The 24,836-nt window shown below is 35.0% G+C and overlaps 1 protein-coding gene across 1 annotated transcript in view; it reads right to left on the bottom strand.

Moving 5' to 3' along the window:
• Positions 1-652: 652 nt before the first annotated feature.
• The window catches only part of LOC145663084 (uncharacterized), a 26,504-nt gene continuing 2,320 nt past the window's right edge, over positions 653-24,836 (bottom strand). The window contains exons 2-4 of the mRNA XM_081729334.1: positions 20,654-20,841; positions 14,609-14,973; positions 653-4,965 (exon numbers count right to left, since the gene is read on the bottom strand). Coding sequence (XP_081585460.1) covers positions 3,654-4,965; positions 14,609-14,973; positions 20,654-20,722 — 1,746 coding nt within the window. The 5' untranslated portion in view covers positions 20,723-20,841 and the 3' untranslated portion in view covers positions 653-3,653. The remainder of the gene's footprint in view (positions 4,966-14,608; positions 14,974-20,653; positions 20,842-24,836) is intronic.

Consider the following 24,836-nt stretch of genomic DNA (forward strand, 5'->3'; position numbering starts at 1 on the left):
TTTGCAAGGGCAAACGCAGTGATAAACATTCAGTGTCTAAAGATGTTGTGAAACGAGTTCATGCAATCTAGTTACGAGGTCCGAAGAAGTCGACTCCTCCTGGATTCAGGAAATCTGATATTTCACTTATAACATTATGGCGTATTCTACATAAAAGTCCATCATATCAAGTAAGACGCACTCAGTTCTCAACATCAGATGACTGACATGTTTTCCGAGAACCTTGGTTTTAAAGACAAGGCGACATTCTATGTAAGTGAAAAAATACATACACAATGTATATTTGGGAAACGGAAAATTCAGGTATGTTGAGTTCGAGACTCTCCTACAGGGAATGTGTCTTGCGCTGTATCAAGAGAAAAGGTTCACGGTGCCTTCTATCTCACAGATGAAAAGTTAGGAAATTCGTTTTTCTTGATATGTTGACCGAGTGGCTTTTCCTCAACTGGATGAATATAGTAACACCTACAACATGCGATTGAATGGACTCCCACAGGCTCTCACCTATTTCCTCAGCGAGGGTGAAATCATTCTTAGGTTCCATTTTCATGTAACTAACTTAACTTGGTGAACAAGACTACAGAATAAGTTATCGAAACTGCAGAGGAAAACTCTTACATATACGATCAACGAAGTAAAGGTTCCATTTATCTTTTATTCTGGCTGAAATGCCTGTTCCTCGCACGGGGAGAATAGATTTATGGAAAATATTAGAACCCTCTTCCCCCTTATAATACACATTTCAATGAAACTATAATTATAAAAACCCTTAAGATACTCTATTTTTGGCATAAATTTTGAACTCTCCAATCGCCTTAGGATACGTCCCTTAATCAATGTGACATGATAAAAACCTTGAAGCAAGAACTATGTTCCAAGATTTATTTGAAACAAGTCGTTGCCGTTTCCCATGATGCGATCACAAACAGCAGAAAACGACCATTCCAAGAAAATATAGAATGTACCTTCCCGCCTTAAAACTGGAATTTTGGAAAATGCTGGGTGACTGTCTGCTTATTTGTACTAAGGAATTTATATAAGGACTTTCATATTTGTAACTTGACAGGCTCATAAGATGCTCTATTTGCTGCATTAATTTTGAACTCCATACTCCATTTCGATATGCCCTTTAAGCGAAATGGTGATTGAACCTAGCTCGAGGTAGATACATGTAACAAAATACATTTCGAAGTTTTCGGCCATTATCCCGTGATGCCATAACAAAGAACAGACATCACTTTCAATGAGGAAGAGAAAAATAACAGAAAATGCCTTTTTCCTCTTAAAACGGAAACCTTTAAAAACCCTGGGACACGTGGCCGCTTATTTTTAAGTTTATATGCCGAGCTTCATCTCTCTAACTTCAGGGACTTATGTGATGCTGTATTCTGGATAAAACATTTGAATCCCAGTTACCTTCCTTAGCGTCTATATTTCAAAAAATTCCTTTCTTCTTCATTGCAGAGTTTTCTTTCCAAATCTTATGTTTCTAAACATATTAGTATGTTCCGAACTCTTCCATACAATTGTACATATTGCTCCGCTACTCTTCCTGAAATGGAACTTTCGAAAACCCTGAAATCAGCGTTTCCCTCATTTTTAATTAAGGGTTTCTATAACGAACTAGCCTTTGGCTAGCTGGGGGCTCCGCCCTCAGTCCCCCGCGTTTGCTCGGCCTACGGCCTTGCGTCTCATGTGTATCAGACTTTGCATTAAGAGTGAATTTCGTACACTTGCTCTTTATATTTCCTGAATTTGGACCAGCTGCCGAGATGGCGTGGATCAATGGAAACTTGACCTACGACCCACTGACCCGCCACCCATCATCACCCACGACCCACCACCACTGACCAACTTACAAATCTTGACCCATCGACCCACTCCATTTCTGTCCTGCTTGGAGCTTCGTCCCATAACCACCGCGTTTACTCGTCCTACGGCCTCGCACCTCTTAAACCTACAATTCTACCAAATTTCAAGTTTCTTTTCGTATTTCAACTGCCTAAAATATAACATTTTGTATTCCAAGAAAACGTCCATTTAAATAACATTTCCCCTTTGGACCCCTTAAAAACTATAAATATTCACTTCTGGTAATTTTCTGTGGGTTAGCCCGTAAGGCTACAATCATGCCAAATTTCAACTTCCCACGTCAACCGGAAGTACTCCTTTATTTTATGTCAGTTCATGTACTTTTATATATAGTTAGGATTTCATGTCTCTAACTTACGCAAATCCCTGCGCATGACACTTTGTAAATAAATAAAAAGAAATTTCTATACTATAGAAGTATTTCCTCTTTCTTCCTTGAGTGAAATTTTCAAAACTGCTGGAATACGTGTCCCATTATTTGTATTTAAGTTTATATACCGAATTATACGTCTCTAACATAAGAAATGACTACATATCGCACTTTGTGAATAAATGAAGGGAAATTACAATATTATAGAAATATCCCATCTTTCTCCTTTGGAGTGGATTTTTCAAAACTGCTGAAACACACATTCTCTTATTTTTAGTTAAGAATTTATAAACCAAATTTCACACATTCAATTTACGCGAATCCCTTCAATACATTCATATTTCACATGGGCATTCTCTCAATAAACGAAAGAAAATTTTAATATCATATATAGACTCTAGTTTCCCCTCTTAGGAGCGGAATTTTCGGAAACGCTGAAATACGTGTTCCTATATTTTTATATAAGAGTTACATACCAAATTTCTTATCACCAATTTAAGCGAATCCACAAATTCGGCACTTTGTGAATAAATAAACGGAAACTTCAATATTATAGAAACTGTTCCGCTTTCTCCTCCTAGAAGCCCAATTTTCGAAAATGCGAAACAAGTAATATGCCGAATTTCACATCTCCAACTTTAGTGAATCCTCTTATTGGACACTTTCTCAATAGAAAAGGGAAATTTGAATATTATAAAAATAACCCAAGTTTTCCTTCTCAGAAGCAAAATTTTTGAAAACGCTGAAACACGTATCTCTTATTTTTATTCAAGAGTTTATACGCCAGTGTTTACGTTTCCAATTTTAGTGAATCATCACATTCGGCACTTTGTGAATAAATAAAGAGAAATTCCAATATGATTGAATTTACTCTTTTTCCCCTTAGAAGCAGAATTTTCACAGCCGCTGAAATACCTGTTTCCTTATGTTTAATACCGAATTTCAAATTCCTTATTGTTAATACCTCTCGTATACACCAAATTTCAAATTTCCAACTTAAAAGAAATCTCTTATTCGGCAATTTCTGATTAAACGAAGGGAAATTTGAGTATTTTATAAATGTCTTCTTTTGGAACGCTATTTCCAAAAACGCTGAAACACGTGTTCCTTTACTTTTAATTAAAGAGTTCATATGCCGAGTTGAATTTCTTTAACCTCCTTCCTTATATTTTACTATTGTCATAAAGGAAGTATTATCTCAAAATTTCTCGTTAATACCTCTAGTAGTATGGGCTGCGCAATGATGAGCCTCCCACCTGTACTCTTCTATATAATACTATAATTACTTACTAAAGTCCAAGTTGATCTGAAAATTCTTGGTAAACTATTAATGATTTCTTTCACTAACACCTGAAACTTACAGCCAATCTAATGCGGAAAATAGACAAAATATTTACCAGACAATTAGGTTTTATTTTGTATGGGACTTCTGATGTGTTACAAGGCTTGCTTTAGAGATGAAACTCTTGGGACAAATATTACATGCATATGGCCGTTCTCCTGTATGTTTCCTTTTGTGTATGACAAGCGGCGTTCTTTGCGTGAAAGTTTTGTTACAAATATCACAACGATGAGGTCTAGCGCCTGTATGAGTATTCATGTGAGTACTTAAATGCTTTCTGACGACAAAGCATTTGCCACACACATCACACTCAAACGATCGTTCTCCTTTATGTCGACGGATATGATCCTTCAATGATGCAGCCGTTGATAAGCGTCTACCACAGATATCACAAGGATAGAAATTTGTTTCTATATGTATTTTAGTATGCCGTTTCAAAGCATGTTCTATACCAAATTCTTTTCCACACGTTTCACATCGATACTTTCTATAGTTTTCTTGGTGAGTTTCCATATGAGACCGATAACTACTAGCATTGGAATATCTTGCACTACATATTTCACAGCAGTATGGCTTATTCCCTGTATGAGAATTCATATGATCAAGTAAGTAACATCGTTGAAAAAATCCCTTCCCACAGATTTCACAATGAAAATTACCTCCTTTAGTATGTCGTCTTTTGTGTACATTCAAACCAGATAGAAAGGAAAATTCTTTCCCACATAAGTCACACTTGTATGGTTTCTCAATCACATGAAGTACACGATGAGATTGCAATGTTGATTTATTTTTGTAAATATTTCCACACACTTCACACTGAAATGTCTTTTCTTGTACATGAGTATTTTCCATGTGCCTTAGCATACTTTTACGCGAAAAGAAATATTTAAAACAAATTGTACATGCTAATGCATCCACTTTTTCTTTATGACAACTTAAAATGTGAGTTTCGAGAAGAAGTTTGCTACTGAAATTGTCTAAGCAGTACGTACACGAGTAGAATTCCAATGGAGCAACAAAGTCTTTTCGCTCTTCTTCGTTCCTTAATTCAGTATTTGTAACTGTTTGTTCAGTGTTAGAAACTATACTGTGTTCATCTTTGTCATCGTTCTTTAGTTCACTTTCACAATGCACGGTGATAGTTGAGTTTTCTTCTTGTTCACTGTATTTGTTGTGTTCTTCCACTATTCCTGCTGGTAATAGATGTGGCAATGAATTCGAAGACTTTACGTCACGTATAGAAGATTCACTGTCTTGAATATCCACCGATCGTGGTATAGTCTGATTTGTAGTAACTAACACCATACAATTAGATGGTATGATATATATCGGCTTGTTGACTACCAATGTTGACATCGTACTTCTCTCACACCGTGAAATCCTAAAAAAAAAAAAATAATAATAATAATAATAATAATTAAAATCAATATAAGAAGATTACAAAATCAATTGTAGATATCTTCTGCTTCATTATGTCTTTAGCAGAGTACCATTTTACTCTTATCCACCTATAACTTCATACTACCCAATTGGATTCTGCGATGCTTCGCATCATACATTTAAGTTAAAAGTTACTGTTTGCTACATCTGTTTCATTTTCAGTGGTCAGAACTAGTGTTGTAAAAGAAAGAAAGAAAAAAGGCAATTTTGGGTAATAAAAAAAATTTCTTAGTTTTTCCCTAGCTTAGAAAATAATGGAAAGTTTGGGAAATATTGAAATTTTTGAATATTTAACTATATTATGCTTTTAAAATGAAAACTATTTTATATTTACTAGTTTACAGTTTCTGTTTCTTGTATTAGAATAGGGAAAATTTGTGGCAACAAATATATGTGCACTACTCATCCAAACACTTTAAATTTATCACCAAGACAGAATGAAGTTAAGGCTACAAAAGAAACTAAAATATAATCCTAGTTAGGTTAATTAATATACACACATTTATTTATCTTAATTAATCTTATGAAGTTTCCGCTTGATGACGGGGAAGTGTTAAAATAACGGGGCCAGAATCATTTTAGTTATATGTTAAAAAACATACATATATACTTTATTGAAATATCTTCCTTGTACTATGTAAAATTTCTGGAAATTGTGAACCTATTAGAAAAAAAATATTTTGCTCGGAAATATTGGCAAAAACCAGAAAAAATGGTTTAAAAACTATTTCTTCGCCTGATGCTAATCTTACCTGCTGTAACCTGTCTGCAGAACATATGCAATGAAATTTACTAACAGGAACAATACTTAAAACAACAGGTTTTAATTTTACTTTTTAGTTTTCTGATTTCTGGTAAAATCCTTCTTTATTAGTTGTATATTTTTCGAACAACCCAAAAAGAGATCTGATCTTATTTACACATACACACACACACCGCACAACACCACTCATTCTAACTTTGGGACTTCTTTTATAAAATAAAAGACAAATTTTGACCAAAGCATATACTATCTAATAAATAATATCGTTAATGTTTCGGCAAAGTATTTATGCCTTAATCAGACATATGTATTGTCTATATAGATATGTGTCTGATGAAAGCAAATATTCACTTTGACGAAAATGTAACGATAGTATATGCTTTAGTCAAAACTTGGTCTTTTATTTTATACATCACACAAGTGAGTAAATTTGAGCAGCGAGAAATAAGTTATATTAAAGGCTTGAATATGTGAAACTTCCGTTCGTTTGGCGCACTAGAGAACAGGTATTTGTTTTCATACAGGATTTTGCACATAAAGTTTAAATAAAAGTCTATATTAGAATATTAAATAATACTATTTACATGTTTTAGTTCATGAATATTAGTGAAATTTGACTACTGCTCTTTCTTAAAGAAGTAATTTGGTTAAAATTAATAAAACTTTCCCAGATCAAAAAACATATTAAGAACTCAAGAGCTTTCTTCAAGAGCCCTTTTTGTTGCAACAGAAACGCTTCATGATGGTACACTTGTATGCAACTGTACAAGTTCTGTAATTATTGCACATCCACGAATAAACGACTAAAAAGCACATATAGGAAATGAGTGTAGACTATTAATTTTTAAGAGTAATTGCAAGTTTTATTTTAGTTTCTTTTTTTTCAATATTGAAATTTCTCAACTTACAATTTTCAAGTGTTCGAAACAAACAAACAAACAAATAAACAAACAAATAAACAAACAAAAAAAGAGTTCTATTATTAGTAAAATTAACCTAACACAAAGACTTTGTTCTTTTCTCAATTTTTCTACAAAGAAACAGTTTATTTTTTATTTATTATTATTATTTATTTTTTTACCAACACGTTCAAATTTTCCGGAAATTTTACAACACTAGTCAGAACAGACATAATCTTGCTCCGAGCTATCTAGCTAGGTCTAGTTGTCTTCTCTCCTTGTTTGGGAAGAGAACGTTGCCTTTTCAGTTTTTTTAATAGTGTTAGTATCGAATGAATTTTTTATTCACTTTTCCCACTCCTCAATTTACCAACTCTTATTGATGTAAAGTTTCAGGTGTTTACGAAAGAACACATTTTGAAAATCCAGTTTTCCTGTTATGAATAAACACATTTTCAAAAACAAAACAAACAAAAAAAAAAAAAAAAAAAAAAAAAATCTTTCAGTTTTGGCTCCGAATAAAATTCCTACGTAAACAATATTCTGTGGTTTATTTTTTAAAATTTTTCGAGAGTTATGAAGTGAGGCGTAGTGTTTTAGCATCTGTAACGTGTACTTCGGCTAGTACTTTCGAATTTATTTTGGTCATGTCTATATAACTCTACAGACAGCAGAGGTAAAACACAGAAACTTGGCTTGAGAATAAGATAATTAAGTAATACCTAATCACATTTCAGTGCATTCGAAAATGCTACTTAGCGAATAGGTTTTGAAAACGGTATAACTTTGTTCAATAGACTATATAGGTTTTAGACCATATGGCTTAAACAGACCATTGTCGTTTTCTTGAATATATATCGTTCATTTAATACATCTGAAGTATTTGTTAAAATCTATACGGGATTTACTTAAGAATAGACAAGTCAAGTAATATAATCACTTCGGCGAGAACAAAACTGTATCTCTACCTTGGCAGATTCTGCCTATCTCAAATGTCATTTTGGAGGAGTGTAAGAATTTCATAGTTCATAGATATTGATCCACAGACCATCAAGGCACTTCAACTCTTACAACATAACATTTGGGATGTGCAAGTTTTACATAGGTTTTTCCACATGAATCCAGAGAGAAGTATATTTGAAGCTTATATAAACATATTCCCTGTTGAAATTGTACTGGTGTAAATTCATATTTGTTTTGATTTAATGATATGAAAAGTACTTAAAATGAACAACTAAAATTTCAAAATATCAATTTGACTTTAGTGAACATTTCTAAACGTAATAACAGATTTTTTTTTCAACTATACAATGATCGTTATTCATTATTCATATTATTATTTCCCAGCGATCCTAAATATATTATTCGCGTAGTGAATAGTATTGTCCAATATGAGGACACCAAGTTCGTTGATCACTGCCGGATACTTACGGACAAGTTTGTAGTATTTCTTGGAGTTCAGCAGTATTACGATCTAGATTGATAATTTCACCTCGCCTAAGAAGAAATGATGAATCGCTCCCATCGAAGACCACCAAACCAGCAAACAATAACATTTTCTGTGGGTGGGGAGATAGTTCAGGAAACCGTCCTGTTCTGGACGTTGATCCGACCCAACCACTGTCCTAACCGTTAACGATTGCCATAAGAGCTCTGTTTTTCATCTGAAAGCCGAAACAGGAAGCTTTCCTGATTATCCCTTGCACTCAGAGAACTGCACACCTTCACTATGTTAGCCAGTGTCAACTCAACTTTTTCTCCTTACTGATTCCACAGTCTCCGAACGATAATGGTATTGTATATGCCTAACTTGTCTGCAATAAACCTAGAGGAGTTTTCTTCCAGTGTTCTTGAGGAGCTAGTCCGCGCATAATATTGGTTGGTGTCAACGCTCATTTTGTAATGCTATCACTGGAACGAAATTTGACAAACCAACCGAAAATGGTGAGTTCATTCGCCATTCCCGACTCAAATGCACTGTTAATGTTTTCGTGGTTTGTTGTGCAGAATGTCATAGTTTAAATTCGTAAAGAAAAATCACTCGCAATTGTGTGCTCTCCACGGTGCACTTTCATACGAACAACAGCGTACTATCCTCTGACTGTCTGGGCCCCAGACTGTTTGCTGAACTTGTACAAAGTTTGTAAGGTTAAATGTGTGACCTTAATCCATCCCTACGTTGTGTTGCTGAAGTAAGTTTTCCCCAAGACGTCAAAGCGAGCATTTCATTCGCATCAACCTAATACATCTGTGAGGAATAATAGCAATGATATTACTGTCTACTTTATTTCGAGCCACTGTAGCTCAACAGACAGACACTCACATTTGTATTGTCCCTATTTATTTTATTTCAGTTATGTTTAGTAAATTTGTGTGCATAAAGATACTCACTACGCAGAAAATTAGTCCGACTTGTTATAGTCGGACAAAAAAATATTCTTAAATTTATTTAACTAATGAATGGAATAAATAACAAAATAAATTACAGAGAATACTTCTGCATAGCCATTAAGCTTTAAGGAATGCTTTTATGTGGAAACCTGCTCTTGTATTTTTTTAACTTAAATATATATTAATTAGATCTCTGTAGACTCGCATCAACAATCACCGATATCCCAAGAGCGTTCAAATCCCAATGTACCTTGCCCTGATCACACAACTTATCACAACACTATATTTGACCACATCTTCCACTTAAATGTTCTTAAGATCCTTGTCCGAGAACCCCGTTCGCAGATAATCTTCCTGGTCTTAACCATACTACGCTCACTCTGTTTCTCATACATCTTCACACCTTTGACAATTAATGTTATCACTTATTATTATTATTAATTATGATTATTTCTCTGACAAACTTCTCATTCTGCATTTTCCCATTTTGTTTATTTATTTTCTAAATGACTAATTTATGTATTATTTCTTCTTAATTTTTAATTTTTACTCCTTTTTCTCCATATTATACAAATATTTTTGTCTTCATATTATATGTACTCTTACTGACCTAACTGTCCCATTAATTTTATCTCTCTCCCCTAAAATTTCATCTATTTTCCTTCTAGTGACTACGTTCCAACATAGCACCTACATACACGCTTTAAGATTTTTCTCCGTTTTTTTATGTTTAATTTCTTCTTTTCTCTCTATTCCTTCTCATCTTTATATGTTGATGAGTTATAGCGAAAGCTCTTATAGTGTACTTTTTTTAAATGGGTTTTCATTATATTTTTATTATTATTATTATTATTATTATTGGTAAGTATTACAATATATATATAATTGCTTGGACTGTTAATGGAAATAGGAACAAAAAATGGATACCTCTACAATTTCTACAAAAATGATTGAGGGAATAGTCCAATTGGAGGCCGAAATGAAATGAAATGAAATGATAAGGTCGAACACACTTATACATCTATACGGAAAATCTTGTGCACACATTAAATACCGAATACATAGCAAATCAGCAAAGAAGAAGGGGAAAAAGTGCACTAGTGTATGAAGAACATAGCGTAGATTCTGACACAGATACATGTAGGCGATGTACCTGTGGACAGGTGGTGATGTACCAAGGGACAGTAATGATATTTTAAACACGAAAAGTGAATCTGTACTTGTAAAACAAATTTAATCGGTAATTTTTATATTTTTTACACAAAATACACATTAATCAACAATATAAAGGCCATATATATAGCATTTTTAGTGTCAACATACATGCAAGAAAAACTAATTATGTCAGAACACTGAAATAAACTAAAGTCTTTAATTAAAGTCTTTCGTTTTTGAAACAAAAAAATTGCCTGTTTCGGAAGCAAACGATACAGCTCACTTTACAATAACTATTCTAAGTTGTAATCATCAAGAAACACTGGAAACTCGAATTTTATGAAACTTCTTGAAGATGAAGCACCAAGAATGTTTGGAGGGGGTAATTATTTAACTACAATATCTTCAAGAGGAAGACTGTAGATCTCAGAGCTTTCTTGAAGAATAAAATAATGTCACGAGATTTTCTTTTACAGAGATACTGCACGCTGAATTCATCGTATCCAACTTTATCACAGACTTTACAAATATAACATTTGCTTTTTTTTTTGGGGGGGGGGGTCGTTAAACTCACTAGGACGAAATCTCCCGCGTTAATATCTTGGTTTTCCAAAAGTTGATCAGATCCTATGGATGTGAAACCAAAGTTTGTTTGTTGTGTCGTAGCGTCCGTTCTGTTAAGTTCCGGATCACCATAACTACGAAACAACTGTCTTATTTTCTTTTATCTGTTGTTTTGGATTTACTGTTTTTTGTTTAGGCTTTTTTTTTTTTTCTATTTTCTACATCTAATTTCTCTGGAGTGTCGGTCAGAACCGAGCTCTTCTTCCTACATTTACACTAGGGGGAGAAATTTCCTTTGGAACTCGGCGAATTCCAGCAGATGATGTTTTACTAGATAAAATATTGCCACCACTGGACGTACAGGGAGATTGATATTGGTTTGAAGAAGCTGATGCTGAAGATGTTTGCATATCTATTATTGTGATGGGCACGATTGTTTGATTTTCAGACGAAGGTTCATGAGAGCCACACGCACCGTCCACTACAAATTCATTGATAATGTTGGAAACTGCGAATGCCTGGGAATATGCTTTTCCAGCAAGCTCAGTTACATCATAAATCTTGATCGGTTTTCCAGAAGTTCCGGGGGATATCATTCGTTCTGACGAAACTTTGTTGAAATATATTTTGAACGGATAGAAGATAGTTCGATCAAGCGGTTGCATCTTTTGTGTCGTGTGGGGATGAAATGTTTGAAATATTACTAAAATCACACCAGCCTCTTTTGCTCGAGATATGACTGGAATGGATAGGTGGCTTTCATGATTATCCAGAAGAAGAATCACAGGATTATCAGGCAAAGGTTTAACATGATTGATAAAGTGATTCAAATGTTTTAAGAATATCTCCTCGTTAGACCAACCTGAGAGATGTGCTACTCTTAAAAAAAAAAGTGAAACTGTGTTTCTCATTGCATTGACACACGCAATCATCGTAACAGTTGGTCCTTTTTACAAGATGTTATCCCTCCAAGTTGCTTCTCTCCCCTTGGAGCAAGTATCTTGGGAGGTGTATGAACGGTTGAAATCCCGGTCTTCGTCAACATTAAATATTTTAGAGGGTGGGAAGTTTCCCCTACTCAAGACTTCCTTGTAAACCGTGAAAAACTTGCTTACATCTTCCTTTGTAAAAGATGAACATCTTGCTATGCTAGTTGGTTCGGGCTTACGAAGCGAAATTTCACTTTTGTCTCTCTCTCTGAAGCAATGCAACCACACTTCACCAGCTTCTCCATTACCATCCCATTCAGATGGATATTTTATTTTACTGAATTTTGCATACTTATAAGCTAACTGTCTCATACACTCTGATGTAAGGCCATAGTGTAGACGTGCACTTTGTTTCACGTAATCTACTAGTTCACGTTCCTCTTCATTGGTAAATATTTTCTTATTGTCATATTTCGGATTATAAGTAAATTCCTTCAGTTCAGAGTCATAGCATTGTTTAACGAGCCATAACGAGCCAAAGCTAATTTGCTAACATGATATTTTTTCCTGCAGTGCAAATTGATATTCTTTTCTGAATAACTTCTTTCACAGCCCTCTCCACGTCTTCTTTCTTAGGACCAGGACTTTTTATCCCTGATTTGATACGAGGCATCGCTCAATATCCTGAAAAGAAATTACAGTTTTAGAACGAAGTACCTAGGGCCATGTTCCTAGGTACGCTGTCCACAGGCATATCAACCTCACTTGAATCACATTGGAAGTCAAAACTTTCTACCACTTACGGATAGCCTTTCGCTTATTCTATGATAAAAATGAAATCTTTGAGTTTTACGTCCCACGGTTATGCCGGTTAGGCTAAAGGAGACGGTGATAATGAGTAATGAATGAAATGGTGGAATGAAGAAAGTGGGAGGAAACGGGAGAACCCCGAGAAAACCCACGCACACGGGCTTACTCTATGATATATATTTGAGTATGTAATCTTTCGAGAACACACCGAATGTACTTCAAGAGAATCAAATTAGTAATACTATAATTGAAAAACTTACCTCAAAATCTCCAATTTCAATTTAGCTTGCTAACTTAAGCAATGTGGCCAGATAAGAGCCGGTCATATTATCCTTTTACTTCTACAATAAATCAACGATATCCCATGGTACATATGTCCCTAGGTAGAGCAGTTTCCCCTATATCCGCTTCACTCAATGCTTGAACCAAGGACAGTCTGTGTGGCTTCATGGACAAACGTCTACGCAATACACGCCAAACAGTGGTCTGAGGGATACCAATTTCTTGTGATGCACGTCGTGTATATTTTCGAGGACTGCGGAAAAACTTCCTAACTGCTTCCACCACATTGTCAGTCACGGGTGAGCGCCCTGGAACCTTTGTGTGTCGTACAGATCAACCTGTTTCAACAAATGTCTGGTGCCATTTGTACACTGTTGGTCTGCTTGGTGGTTTCTTGCCGTATTGTGTGCGAAACTTATGCTGTACACTCGTTGCTGATTTAGTTTCTTCAAACAAAGACGCACTTAGCTCTTTCCGCACCAGTGAAAGACTTCATTTTCAACGACTGACCGGTAGCGCCGCGTGTGGTCAACTCCGCAACTAGTCACTACGTGAGTCAAACTTGAAGTGTTTTTGCAGTATAACTGCATAAAAACCAAGTCTGTATGTGGTTCCAATAAAGAATTATAACTGAATGAAGTTGTTTATATCTATCTATCTATCTATCTATCTATCTATCTATATATATATATATATATATATATATATATATCTATATCTATATATATATCTATATCTATATCTATATATATATATATATATATATATATATATATATGTGTGTGTGTGTGTGTGTGTGTATGTGAGCCTGAACAAGTATCTATATTTTTACTCGAAGACTAAGTCTCGCTTCTCTGTAACCACAAAAAGTTCAACTTTTCCTTCTTTTTCTTCAATATTAGAATGTAGATTATTTTTCGCATATTAAAAACAAGTAAATAAATACAAATCTGATCTGCACACACAACGCACAATCAAGCGGCAAAAATTAATGTTCTCCCAAAAAGCATGGAAACACAGAAAGCTGTCAGCTTCATCAACTACCCTACGACCGGCGATAAATAAAACACAGGGTTTGGTAACATACTAAGTCACCTACGATATGGTGACACTGGACAGTAACTGCACACAAGGAAACCTTTTAAAATATACTGAGGAAAGAGCCCAAAAGGTTTGAAATTCCGGAAGTAGAGATTATACATTTGAATGACTGATACGTTTCAGATTATAAACAGCGTAGTTTAGAGATAAGGTAAATTACTTTATATGATATTTCTGGAGAACGGCTACAACGATTTTTTTATTATTTTTCAGTAACCACCATACAGTGAATAAGATATTTCCAAAGAAGAATTTAGAAATGACAGTTTACTGGTGAATGAGTTTCATTCGGTCGATTCTTTATTAGAACGTTTATAACGCTTGTTTACATTTCACAAATAAATATTTCATTACTAACCTTACAATTAATCTTTTCTTTTCGAGAAAGAAACGAAAAAAAAAAAAAAAAAAACGGTAGATTAACTGGCATGGTGAATTTACTTCAGGTGAAGTTTTTCCAAAAGTTCTACAATTTCGCTTATATTTTTTAACTCCACAGCACAGCATGATTCATGATTTAATTTTGAAAAATAGGAACAAGCAAGTTTAGGCCGGTAACCCGTACAAAAAAAAGTTAATTCTAACGTGCTTGAACTAATTTAATTTAATTTAATTTAATTCATTTAACTCATTCAATTTAATTCATTTCATTATTTCAATAAATAGGAAATGTGAAGAAAATATACTTACACACTCGATCTTTGATTTTCCATTATTTCATCTGCTGTACGTAACGTCGAAATTGTCATACTTGATTCGCATGACACATTAGCAGAACGTAGATCTGCTGATTGTTCTGGTTCAACCTCATTATTTAGTTCAGCTTCAAGTAATGACTGTGCATCAGCATCTTGTAAACCAAAGTCCTCATTGCTATCATTTTTGTCTTCTTTTATTACAACTTGTGGATACATTTGTTCCTCTTTAACTTCAAATGTTGGCTGTAAGTATAATTCACTGTCTATACCTCCATTCTGTGGAATATCAGTCACCAGACCAAGCACTTCTTCCTCCTCTTCATGATAATTCTCGTTAACCTCAACTTTCATTATTACCTGCAATTAATTACAGGATATTATTCATGAACTTCCACACCCACATGAACTTAGAAAATATCACCACAGAAGCAAACTACATTACTGCATCTTACCTGTGCAATTGATAAAAACACTTTGTATTATAGTATTAATATATACTACATGTCGAAGTTGCAAAGTGACTAATATTGTTAAACTAACTCCTTATGCTCTTCAATCGTATTATCACAGCATAACTTGGAATCATGTTTTTGAACACCAGTTGCTCAAAATTACTTTTTCCGAACCACCTTAAAAACAAGTGGAAAGATCTTTCTCCAAAATGGTATGTCTTACTTTGGTTTATATAAGATCTGATACTTACCGAATCAATCTCAAATTATGACAATGTGTATATCCAACAGGAAAAATAACTGATTCAGAAATGTTTCCCTAGTGACAAAATGAGTATAACATGTTACACTGGAAAGTAAAATAGCACGTAAGTTGCTTTACGTAATTATTTTTGTGGTGTACTACTAAGAACATAACTCTTCTTATGTATACTAAAGTATTATGATTCCGTACTTTTAGCAAATTAACCATTACCCGGGATCTTTAGTTTTCTATTCCATTACCATCACATACTATCAGGGAGACAAAAACAAAAGCTTATAAACTCATTCATCACTTCAACGTCACATATGACAACCAAAAGTAATAACACCATTCTTTGATTTCCAGTTATAAAGGTAACCAAGAAAGTTCTGTCGCTTTTTCACCCACTACTTTCGAACATCGATATGCCACCTAAGACGTACTTGAAAAATCAGAAATAGTCCCCATCAGCATCGATGACCTTCTGCCAACGTTCTGGAAAGCCATGGATGCCTTTGCGGTAGAACTTGGTAGGCCATGAAGCGAAAAAGGTATCAAGTGCATTTTGCACCTCTACTAGGGATTTGAACTGGCGTCCTCTAAGGTGATTGTCCAAAGAATGGAACATGTGATAATCGGACGGCGCAATGTCCGGGGAGGGATGCAATAGTGTTTCCCATCCAAGGCGTATTTCTGTTGGTTCCTGAAGTGCTGTGTCGACTTCTTTTCTACATTCATTTTTAGACAGTTTTCTTTCACAAGAGGTCAGGAGATACTCGCGTTTTCTCGTATTGACCTGGTATCACCTCTTGTGAAAATGTACTAAAAGCAGACAAACGTTAATCACAGTTAGTCCTCTGCTGATATTCTAAAAGGAAATAAAAGGAATAATGAACGCAAGGCGCACCCTGCTCCAGATCATTACTAACTTTGAAAAAACAAGACCCATTTTTTTCCTATCAATGTCTTACTGTTTATTTATTGAGCTACGAGTTTAGGAATTCCACATCCTTTTAGCTTTCAATGTAAGAGGCCCGAGTTCGATTCCAGGTGAGAGGTCATGTATTAAGGATCCCAAGTTAAGCTGTAGGTTCACGTCTCATAGTCTTGCTGCTGAAACGGGCCCTGAACAATGAATCAATCAAAAATACAAACCCTTCTAAGATTTATATATATATATATATATATATATATATATATATATATATATATATATATATATATATATATATATATATACCTTAATCTCTTTTAACCGAATTATAGACTTCCTTAAAATCTACGCAAAATTGATTTTATTTGTACCGCAATATCTCCATCTCTCTTTCTCTAATATCTATCTGATGTAAAATATCTGGTCCTCACTTGTTGTCTGAATCTACAGTTATAGTCACCAATTGCTTCATCTGCATATTTATGTGGTTCACTTAGAGTTTAGCCTCCCGTTCAACATCGGGGCTATATGAGACGTGGACCTACAACTTAACGCGAAATTCGAGCCACACGATTCCTACTGGGAATCGATCCCGATTCTCTTGCACCGAAGGCGTATATGAACCATATAGCCACGAGAAAGTTTACTTGTCTTCACAAGAACTTGTAGCAACCGAAAGTAGTAATATTTCTTGATAAGAACGATTTTATCTCCTTTCGTTAGTATAGGCACTATTGTAAACCCGTTGTGTTCCTTAGAATTTCCTCTTTTTGCCATAATAAAGAGATAAGTTTATGTAATTTTCTTAATATACTAAAAAGAAAAGAAAAAGGTGTAGTAAAAGTAATTAATCTAATTATGCTATAATAGAATTCGATTCCGGAGCTTTATGACTTTTATCTCTTTAATGACTTACAACTTCTACAAAACAAAGTTTTGTCATTTTCACTTCACTACTCTTTACTTTGCTTTTTGCGTAAAATATTTAGTAACCCACAGGAATAATATTCCCGCCTACCTAAAACATTTCGGCGATATGTATTTCCATTTCCCTTCAATACTACATATAATATGGGTTGCTAAATCCTGAGTTTGATTCTGTCTTTACATATAAATATCTAAATATGTTTATTACCCATTCTGCGGTACTCCTATGTTTTCTTTAATTTGATGAATATAAAGAATACTCTCCCGATAGCTGTTAGTACATAGTGTGACTAGAAAGTTTGCGACAGGAGCCGACTAAGTTTGCCTGCGGGTATGGAAGGGGAATCTTACTCTGTCTTGAAACGTCCTGTAAAAATCATTGCCGTATCTTGTTCAGTAGTGTGTGACAACCTCATGAGTGAAAATCTGCTCTCGGTGCTCGGCTGAATTCGTAAGATGAATAAAAAAACGGAAAAACGAGTGTGTGAAATTTTGAGTTGAAACCACGAAATCAGCTTTGGATATATATATATATATGAACTCTTTAAAACATCTTTCGGAGATAAATATCTGAGCCGGTCAAATATTTTCATTTGGTACAACAGATTCAAAAATGGGTACGAATCAGTCGAAGACGACCCTTGGTTCGACCGGCCATCCACTTCAGAAACCAATGAAAGTTAAAGTTCATTATTTAGTGTGCACTTACCGTACTTATTATTATGAAGATGGTTGATGAATTTAAGTTTTTTTTTTTTTTTTTTTTTTTTTTTTTTTTTTTTTTTTTTTTTTGGTTTATCTAATTTTAACTGAAGATTCGAACATGAGTGTCCACGAAATTCATTCAAACTTCTTGACAAACCAGCAAAAACAACGCTAAATTACAGGCGACGAATTCTGAATCTGATCAGAAACAAAGGCCCAATAATCGCAATAAAAAGATCTAAGTTCACTAACACCGAAAAGATCGTGACAAAGTTGGCCGAAAATGAAGACAACTTTTTTTTTTATTTAATTTTTTTCGATTTTATGGGTATCCTTCGTAACAAATTTGTCCCTAGGAACCACACAGTAAACCAAAAATACTATAAAATGTGCGGAAGAAAAAGCTAGTGAGACAATATTGAGTTCTTCACTATGACAACGTACAAGGTGATCGTGTGTTCTCGACCACGGAAATTTTGGCCAGATTCCAAGTTTTTGCGCTCGCTTCTGCAACTCTCCTATTCACCTGATACAGCTTATGCTGATTCCTATAAGCTTCCTAAATTGAAATCTTTCCTGAAATGGAAATAGTTTGACTCCACTGAAGACATCCTGGCAAATATGGAAAGAGTCTGCAGATTGTTAAGGAAGAAAATTTTCAGGAATGCTTCCAAAAGTGGGAAAGCATCGTTGGATTCGGTGTGTTCAGTACGGAGGGGACTACTTTAAAGAGATTCTTCACAATTGCCTGTAAATATTACCATTTGAAATTACAAACTAGTCATAAAACTTTCCAATTACACCATCCACTATAGTAATGAAAGTCTACTTCCTTATCTAACGTCACTTTCTATTTTAGATCCATGTTGTTTTACTCCTTTTCCTCTGCAGTTTGTACATAATTCTTCTCTTTTTGTAGTCGACTCTCAATTTCTTCAATGTCTACATTCTCTAGTTTCAAAGCTTTCCTATAATCAATTATGAACTTACTCTTCTCAATAAAAACGGATCCTGCTCTATTTCCCTTAAGAAGCAGTAAGAAATAGACAAAAAAAAAAAAAAAAAAAAAAAAAAAGTAAAGGGTGGAAAACACAGAAGGCAGAAGAAACGAAGGAGAGTTAAAGTAAGAAAACAATTTTAAGTAAAAGTACTTCTACAACGGTTCCGCAAAAGACAGAAACTTTCCTTTGCGTGTTTGCTATAAAGAAGCACGAACAGCCGAACACATTTTTTGCAAATTCTTGTACTCAACTTATCGCCAAACACTGCTCACATTGTACTTCTATACCCCGTACTTCTGCAATGGACTAACACTAACAAATTGGTTTCCGACATCCCAGCTCTGTTCCAGCATGTAGCATGGTTAGTATAATCTTGTCATACAATCAGTCTTTAAGGACTACAACTAATGCAAACTGAGCTCAGTGGTTTTGGACTGGGCTCAGCTGCTCTCCTGCCATGAGGAAAATGTGTAAAATGAAGTGAAGAAAAGAAAAGCAATTCTGTTTAGTCTAAATGAAAAAAGTATGTTACGAAGAATAAGGACGATACGTTTTATGAAAATTCGAAAAAAATAACTTAAAAGAGTGAGATGAGAAGATCACGAAAGCTCTGGAAGCTCCATAGAAGAAAAGATGCTACAGGAGCTTATACCAGAAATATATTATGAGAACAGAAGGGATAAATATCGGGTGTTGTTTCTGTCTAGTTTCAGCTGATACAGCAACGAATGGAAAAACATTAGAAAGCAGTCACCAAAAGTAAATCCCTATAAACTACTGTATTATGTACATACTTCTAGGAATCTGGAAGAAATCAAAAGATAATTGGAGAAATTCATGAAGTAGACGATGAAGAAAGTGGGAGTGAGGTGGAAGAAAAACAGAAACAACACAAATTATCACAATTAAATAATAATAATAATAATAATGTCAGAGCTGCACCCAAAAGAATATACAGGGCGGTGTATTTTGTTATAAATGGGATGTAAGTGTTTCATAGTAAGACCAAATAATTTTATTGATGATCGGAATAAATGGTAAGAAAAGAAACTACAAAGGAATATACGGGAAGGAAATAAACAAATATCTTCTGAGAATATTGTATGAAACTATGCCAATCAAACCATGAATGGAGACAAATCTGCTACACAGAGAATAGTTATCCCCAGAAGAACCACTTTCAAATTCTAGTGCATGCTAACAAGTAAAAACTAACACTTCCCCCACTCCATCACTGTTACTCCCGATGGATACAACCAGATTCTAAATCCTGTTGGAAACCCTGACATTATCTGTAGGTAACAGTGTTTCTATCGGGAGTACAACCCAGGATCATATACATAAAAAATAAACGTGTCAAACTCCTCATTAATTCTAGCATTAACTTTTTGTATAAATAATATATATCGGCTTCATGGAAAATGGTCAGTAAGTTATAATGCATATGTATCTCTAATGCTGACGATTGTTTGCCGTAGTCATCAAGTGCAATTCCCTCAATTATTATTAGTGAACTAATCACAGAAGACAAAGATCGAAACATCGTAATAAAATACATGAATTTGCGAGCTTTTATACAGAAGAATTACACACTTAATTTTAAGCTGATTACTTTAACCGCCGACCACAAAAGTCCTAAAGAAAGGGTGGGGAAGCGGTTATTTGGTAAGACTTAGAGACAAAGGGAACTTAACTGTTTTAACATAAATAAATTGTACACAATATAAATGGTAAATATATGAAAAAACATGGTAACAATATATTAAAATCTTACCTCCAAAGGTTTAGGAACGCTACTCTCAACGTTCTCCTCAATATGACTTTCTCGTGTTATTTCACGCATCTCTGGTTCTTGTGTTGCTTTTCACTCTGCGTCTTTACTCTCGTGGTGTTCTTCTATTTTTTAATGTTTATGCGTCATTGTTGACTTTAACGCCAAACAAGTACAAGCAGCACGTGACACTGAAATATATATTTACATATAAGGGAGAAATTCACTATAAAATTTAAAACAAAAGTAGCTCTTACAACACTAGACTCTTGTTACTATTTCCAAGACAGAAAATCAGGCTATCATAGGCTAGTAACCATTATTCGTAATCGGGAGATCATTAGACAATGTACTCCTAGTACCTTTCGAATGGCTTCTTCTGGCAGGAGATGAATATCTTAGTATCCTGGGTGCAGATGCACTTGAGGAGAGCTTAACGATTATTGGCATAAAAACAGCGTCCTATCATACACAGTAGAAACTACAGTGCAAAAACATGAGTTCTGATAAGCCCCGCTGAGTCAAACCTATGTACTAAGTACGTGGAAGTTGTCTAACCTAAAGAACCTAACTCACCCTATTCAAAAGTAATTATTGGCTCGCTGAAATGGTGGCGGGGCCTAACAGAATAAATGTCAAAAACCAACAACTGCTAGCTGGCCAATAAAAACCGAATCAGCACAGGCCGAAGGTTTTGGGACGCGCGATAACGGAGGGAGCATGCGCGTTAAAGATGATGAGTATGCGCGTGAACGAGGATAGTTGAAACATACTGTTCCTCATGTTATTAGATGCCATACGCGTCAAAATACTTTACTGTTAAGGACCATGACAATGCACTGAATTCACAGACTAATTTAGTCATTCATGCCTTCTTTATAGACAATCATAAATTTAGAAAGAAATCCCTCAGTTTAACATTCCACCATTATGCCTGTTGGGATAAGGGAGACGATGATTAAGTTAAGTGAACGATAATGGAAGAACTGATGAAATAAGAATGTGCTAGGAAATAGGAGTACCCCAAGAAAACCCAAGGACACGATGCTGTTCACCGCAAGCTCACTTGGCCGGGAATCGAATCAGAGACCCCAAACATTAGAGGTAAGTACTATACCAATGAAACAATGCGACCCCCTTATTACTAACTTAGAAACGTATACTTTGGATCATGATTTTTAACATTAGGAATGTCAGGAATGTTAGGAATTAAATTTAACCTTCCATTTATACGTCCCACACTTATACTGGCTACGCTAAAGAGGACGATGATGATGAGAAATGAATGAAATGATGGAAGAAAGTGGGACGAAACGGAAGAACCCGACAAAATTCACGCACATAGTGTTTGTCTACCACGAACTTCACTTAGCACGAGCTGGAATCGAACCAGGGACCTCATGCTCTAGAGGTGAACGCTCTACCACCGAGGCCCCAATGACTAGACTTAAGATCATCCATTTAAATTCCTTACCCCTCCTCTTCCTCTTTTGATATAACATTTGATATTTTTTCTGTAAATTTTACAAATTTTATATCCGTACAATAGGATAATACTCGGTTAATACATTGACGGTAGTAAAAATCAATTTTTGTTAAAGACCAAAAATATACGTAATGAACATCTATATGCACCCCTATTCTCAATCTACACCAAAATATCCATAACACAAAAATTCTAAATTCTAATATAACTTATAGTTTTAGTTTAGTAAAGCAAATAAGACTGTGTAATATAATTTCAATTGGCGGAGTATTTCTGAACGATGTAGGAAACCTGTATTTTAGTGTAAAACCATTACAAGTACTCTAACCTGAGTGACTGTATGTGGATGAACATTACAATGGCCTCTCTAGCTGTTATCGTTATGAAGACAAGAAATTATCACATTCAATCAATTTTAACAAAATGTGTTGAAGTTTCACTAAACCAATCCTAGTGCACTATACCCTTTTAAAGCGGTCCTATTTATCGATACACAGCTTGAGCGTGTACTGTAAAGTTTACTCTTTTTATGCGATTTTAAATGCTTTTGCACTATCTTCGCGTACTCGAATACCTTCCGTCTCTAACGAGTCTGCTGTGCAGCTACCCTGACTCGGTTACATAGCATTGTCAATTCTTGGTGTGACCCAGCACAAGTTGGTTTTCGTTTTAAAGTTAACAGGGTATTCAAAATAACACCGACAACGTGTGGGAGGTGATACCTGACACCAAGGTAAGACAAAAAGTATAGCTCAACCTAGGTGCACAAATTCTTCTTTTCGGAGTTATAAACTGCCGAAAACATGAAAAAATGAACTTTAAAGGTTCATAGCTCCACAACTATGGAACCTACAAAAGTCGGGTCAAGAATAGAAACTAATATGTGCGCTATTCAAAAATAAATGTTTCTGAATCCTGCGGTACTTCCGCAACAGTTTTTATAGAGGTAGTTTGTGAGAACTTCAAATTATATGACCGTAGCAAAACTCCCTCTTTAAAAATTGTTGCGTGAGTACCGCAGGATTCTGAAATATGTAATTTTGGATAGTGTACATCTTAGTTTCTAAGTGAAGTTCTGACCCGACTACTGTAGGTCCCATAGTTTTGGCACTATAGACCTTTAAAATTCATCTTTTCATACTTTCGGCAGCCCGTAACTCCGAAAAGAAGCATTTGTGTACCCAGGTTGGTCTATACTTTTTGTCTTATCTGGCGTCAGGAATCATCTCCTAAACGTTGTCGGTGGTTTTGAAACACCCTGTATAATTCATATTCATAAAGTAAATGTTTCAATATGTCTTACATGAAACTAAATATCTTACAGTGCAAAATAAATAGTTTTATTAGGAGCGCCATGGCTCAGTGGTAGAGCGTTCACCTCCGGTGCTTGGGTTCTCTGGTTTGATTCCAGCTCGCGCCGTATGGACTTTGCGGTGAACAAACATCGTGCCCGTGGGTTTTCTCAGGGTTCTCCCGTTTACTCCCACTTTCTTCATTCCACCATTTCATTCATTTCTCATAATTACCGTCTCCTTTACCCTAACCGGCATAATCGTGGGACGTAAGAATTCATTTCATTTTTTTTTTCAGAGAGTTTTATTGTTGAAGTATTCAGTTTCGATGCTTTGTCCGTTCAATTGCGGGGACTTCCCGAGCACTTCTTTCGCGACGAAGACTTTTTTTATTCTTACTTTTTTTGTTTTCAAAAATGAAAGCTTTCTTTACCGCACATCGAAACTTCCACTAGTACGGAAGTTTGAATTCAGCACTTGATATAGTAAGTGTTAGGTACTCTTCGAAAGTCCGAGAAGTAAGCTTCTTAAATTTGACCAGAATTTTTACGCCATTGCTGCCGTTAATTCTCCAGAATGCTTATTTGAAAAGTAGCAAGAAATAACTGAACTAAACTGTTGTTGGAAAACCTAACTTTACTGAAGAATACTTGTGTTACCATCAAAAATAATAAAAAATAACACATAGTTTTAATAATACACTATGGCTTTAAGCCCATCAGACGCATGAGGGGTAACGTCCGACGTTGCCGAGTGTGCGAGCACACTATTCACGGAAAGTATTTTCTAAAATATAAAATCGCATATTTTACTTCAGATAGGCTATAAGCACAATTCATACATCAATTTGTTCTATAATTATCTCAATCTAAGTAAAGGCTTTTTTTTTTTCTTTATCCATTCGGTGCATACAGAACTTTAAAAAGGTCTTACGTTGAATGTTGTAGACCTTAACGTGAAAACACCTAATTCGCCAAGGAAAGTCCAAAATCTGACAAAAATCACTTCCAATGTGATCACCTTAGTTGTAACAATAATATACAAACGAAAAGCTCAAAAACCTAGGTGAGTTTTTTCAGATGGGTCCAACCCGAAAAAAAACCTGTGGGTTTTTCCGGACTGGGTCCACTTGGGCAAACCCTGCCCGGTAAGAATTTAATTAGACTAGGAAAGTAACTGGAACCGGTTCTTATAGAAGCTTATCACTTAAATTCAGTAATCCGAGGTTCTTATAAAAAATTATTAGTTTCTTTATTATTTTCATATAATTCTGTAAAACTCAGTGCGGAAAAAAAACACATTCAACGCATCAATTCGCCATCCTAGACGACTATATTAGATAGCCGATGCGCTGACTACATTAGATAGTATTCGTGCTTCTCAGTGGCCACCTAGTACAGTTTGTTTT

This window comes from Thermobia domestica, chromosome 10 (assembly GCF_964235325.1).
Source record: "Thermobia domestica chromosome 10, izTheDome1.hap1.1, whole genome shotgun sequence".
NCBI lineage: Eukaryota > Metazoa > Arthropoda > Insecta > Zygentoma > Lepismatidae > Thermobia > Thermobia domestica.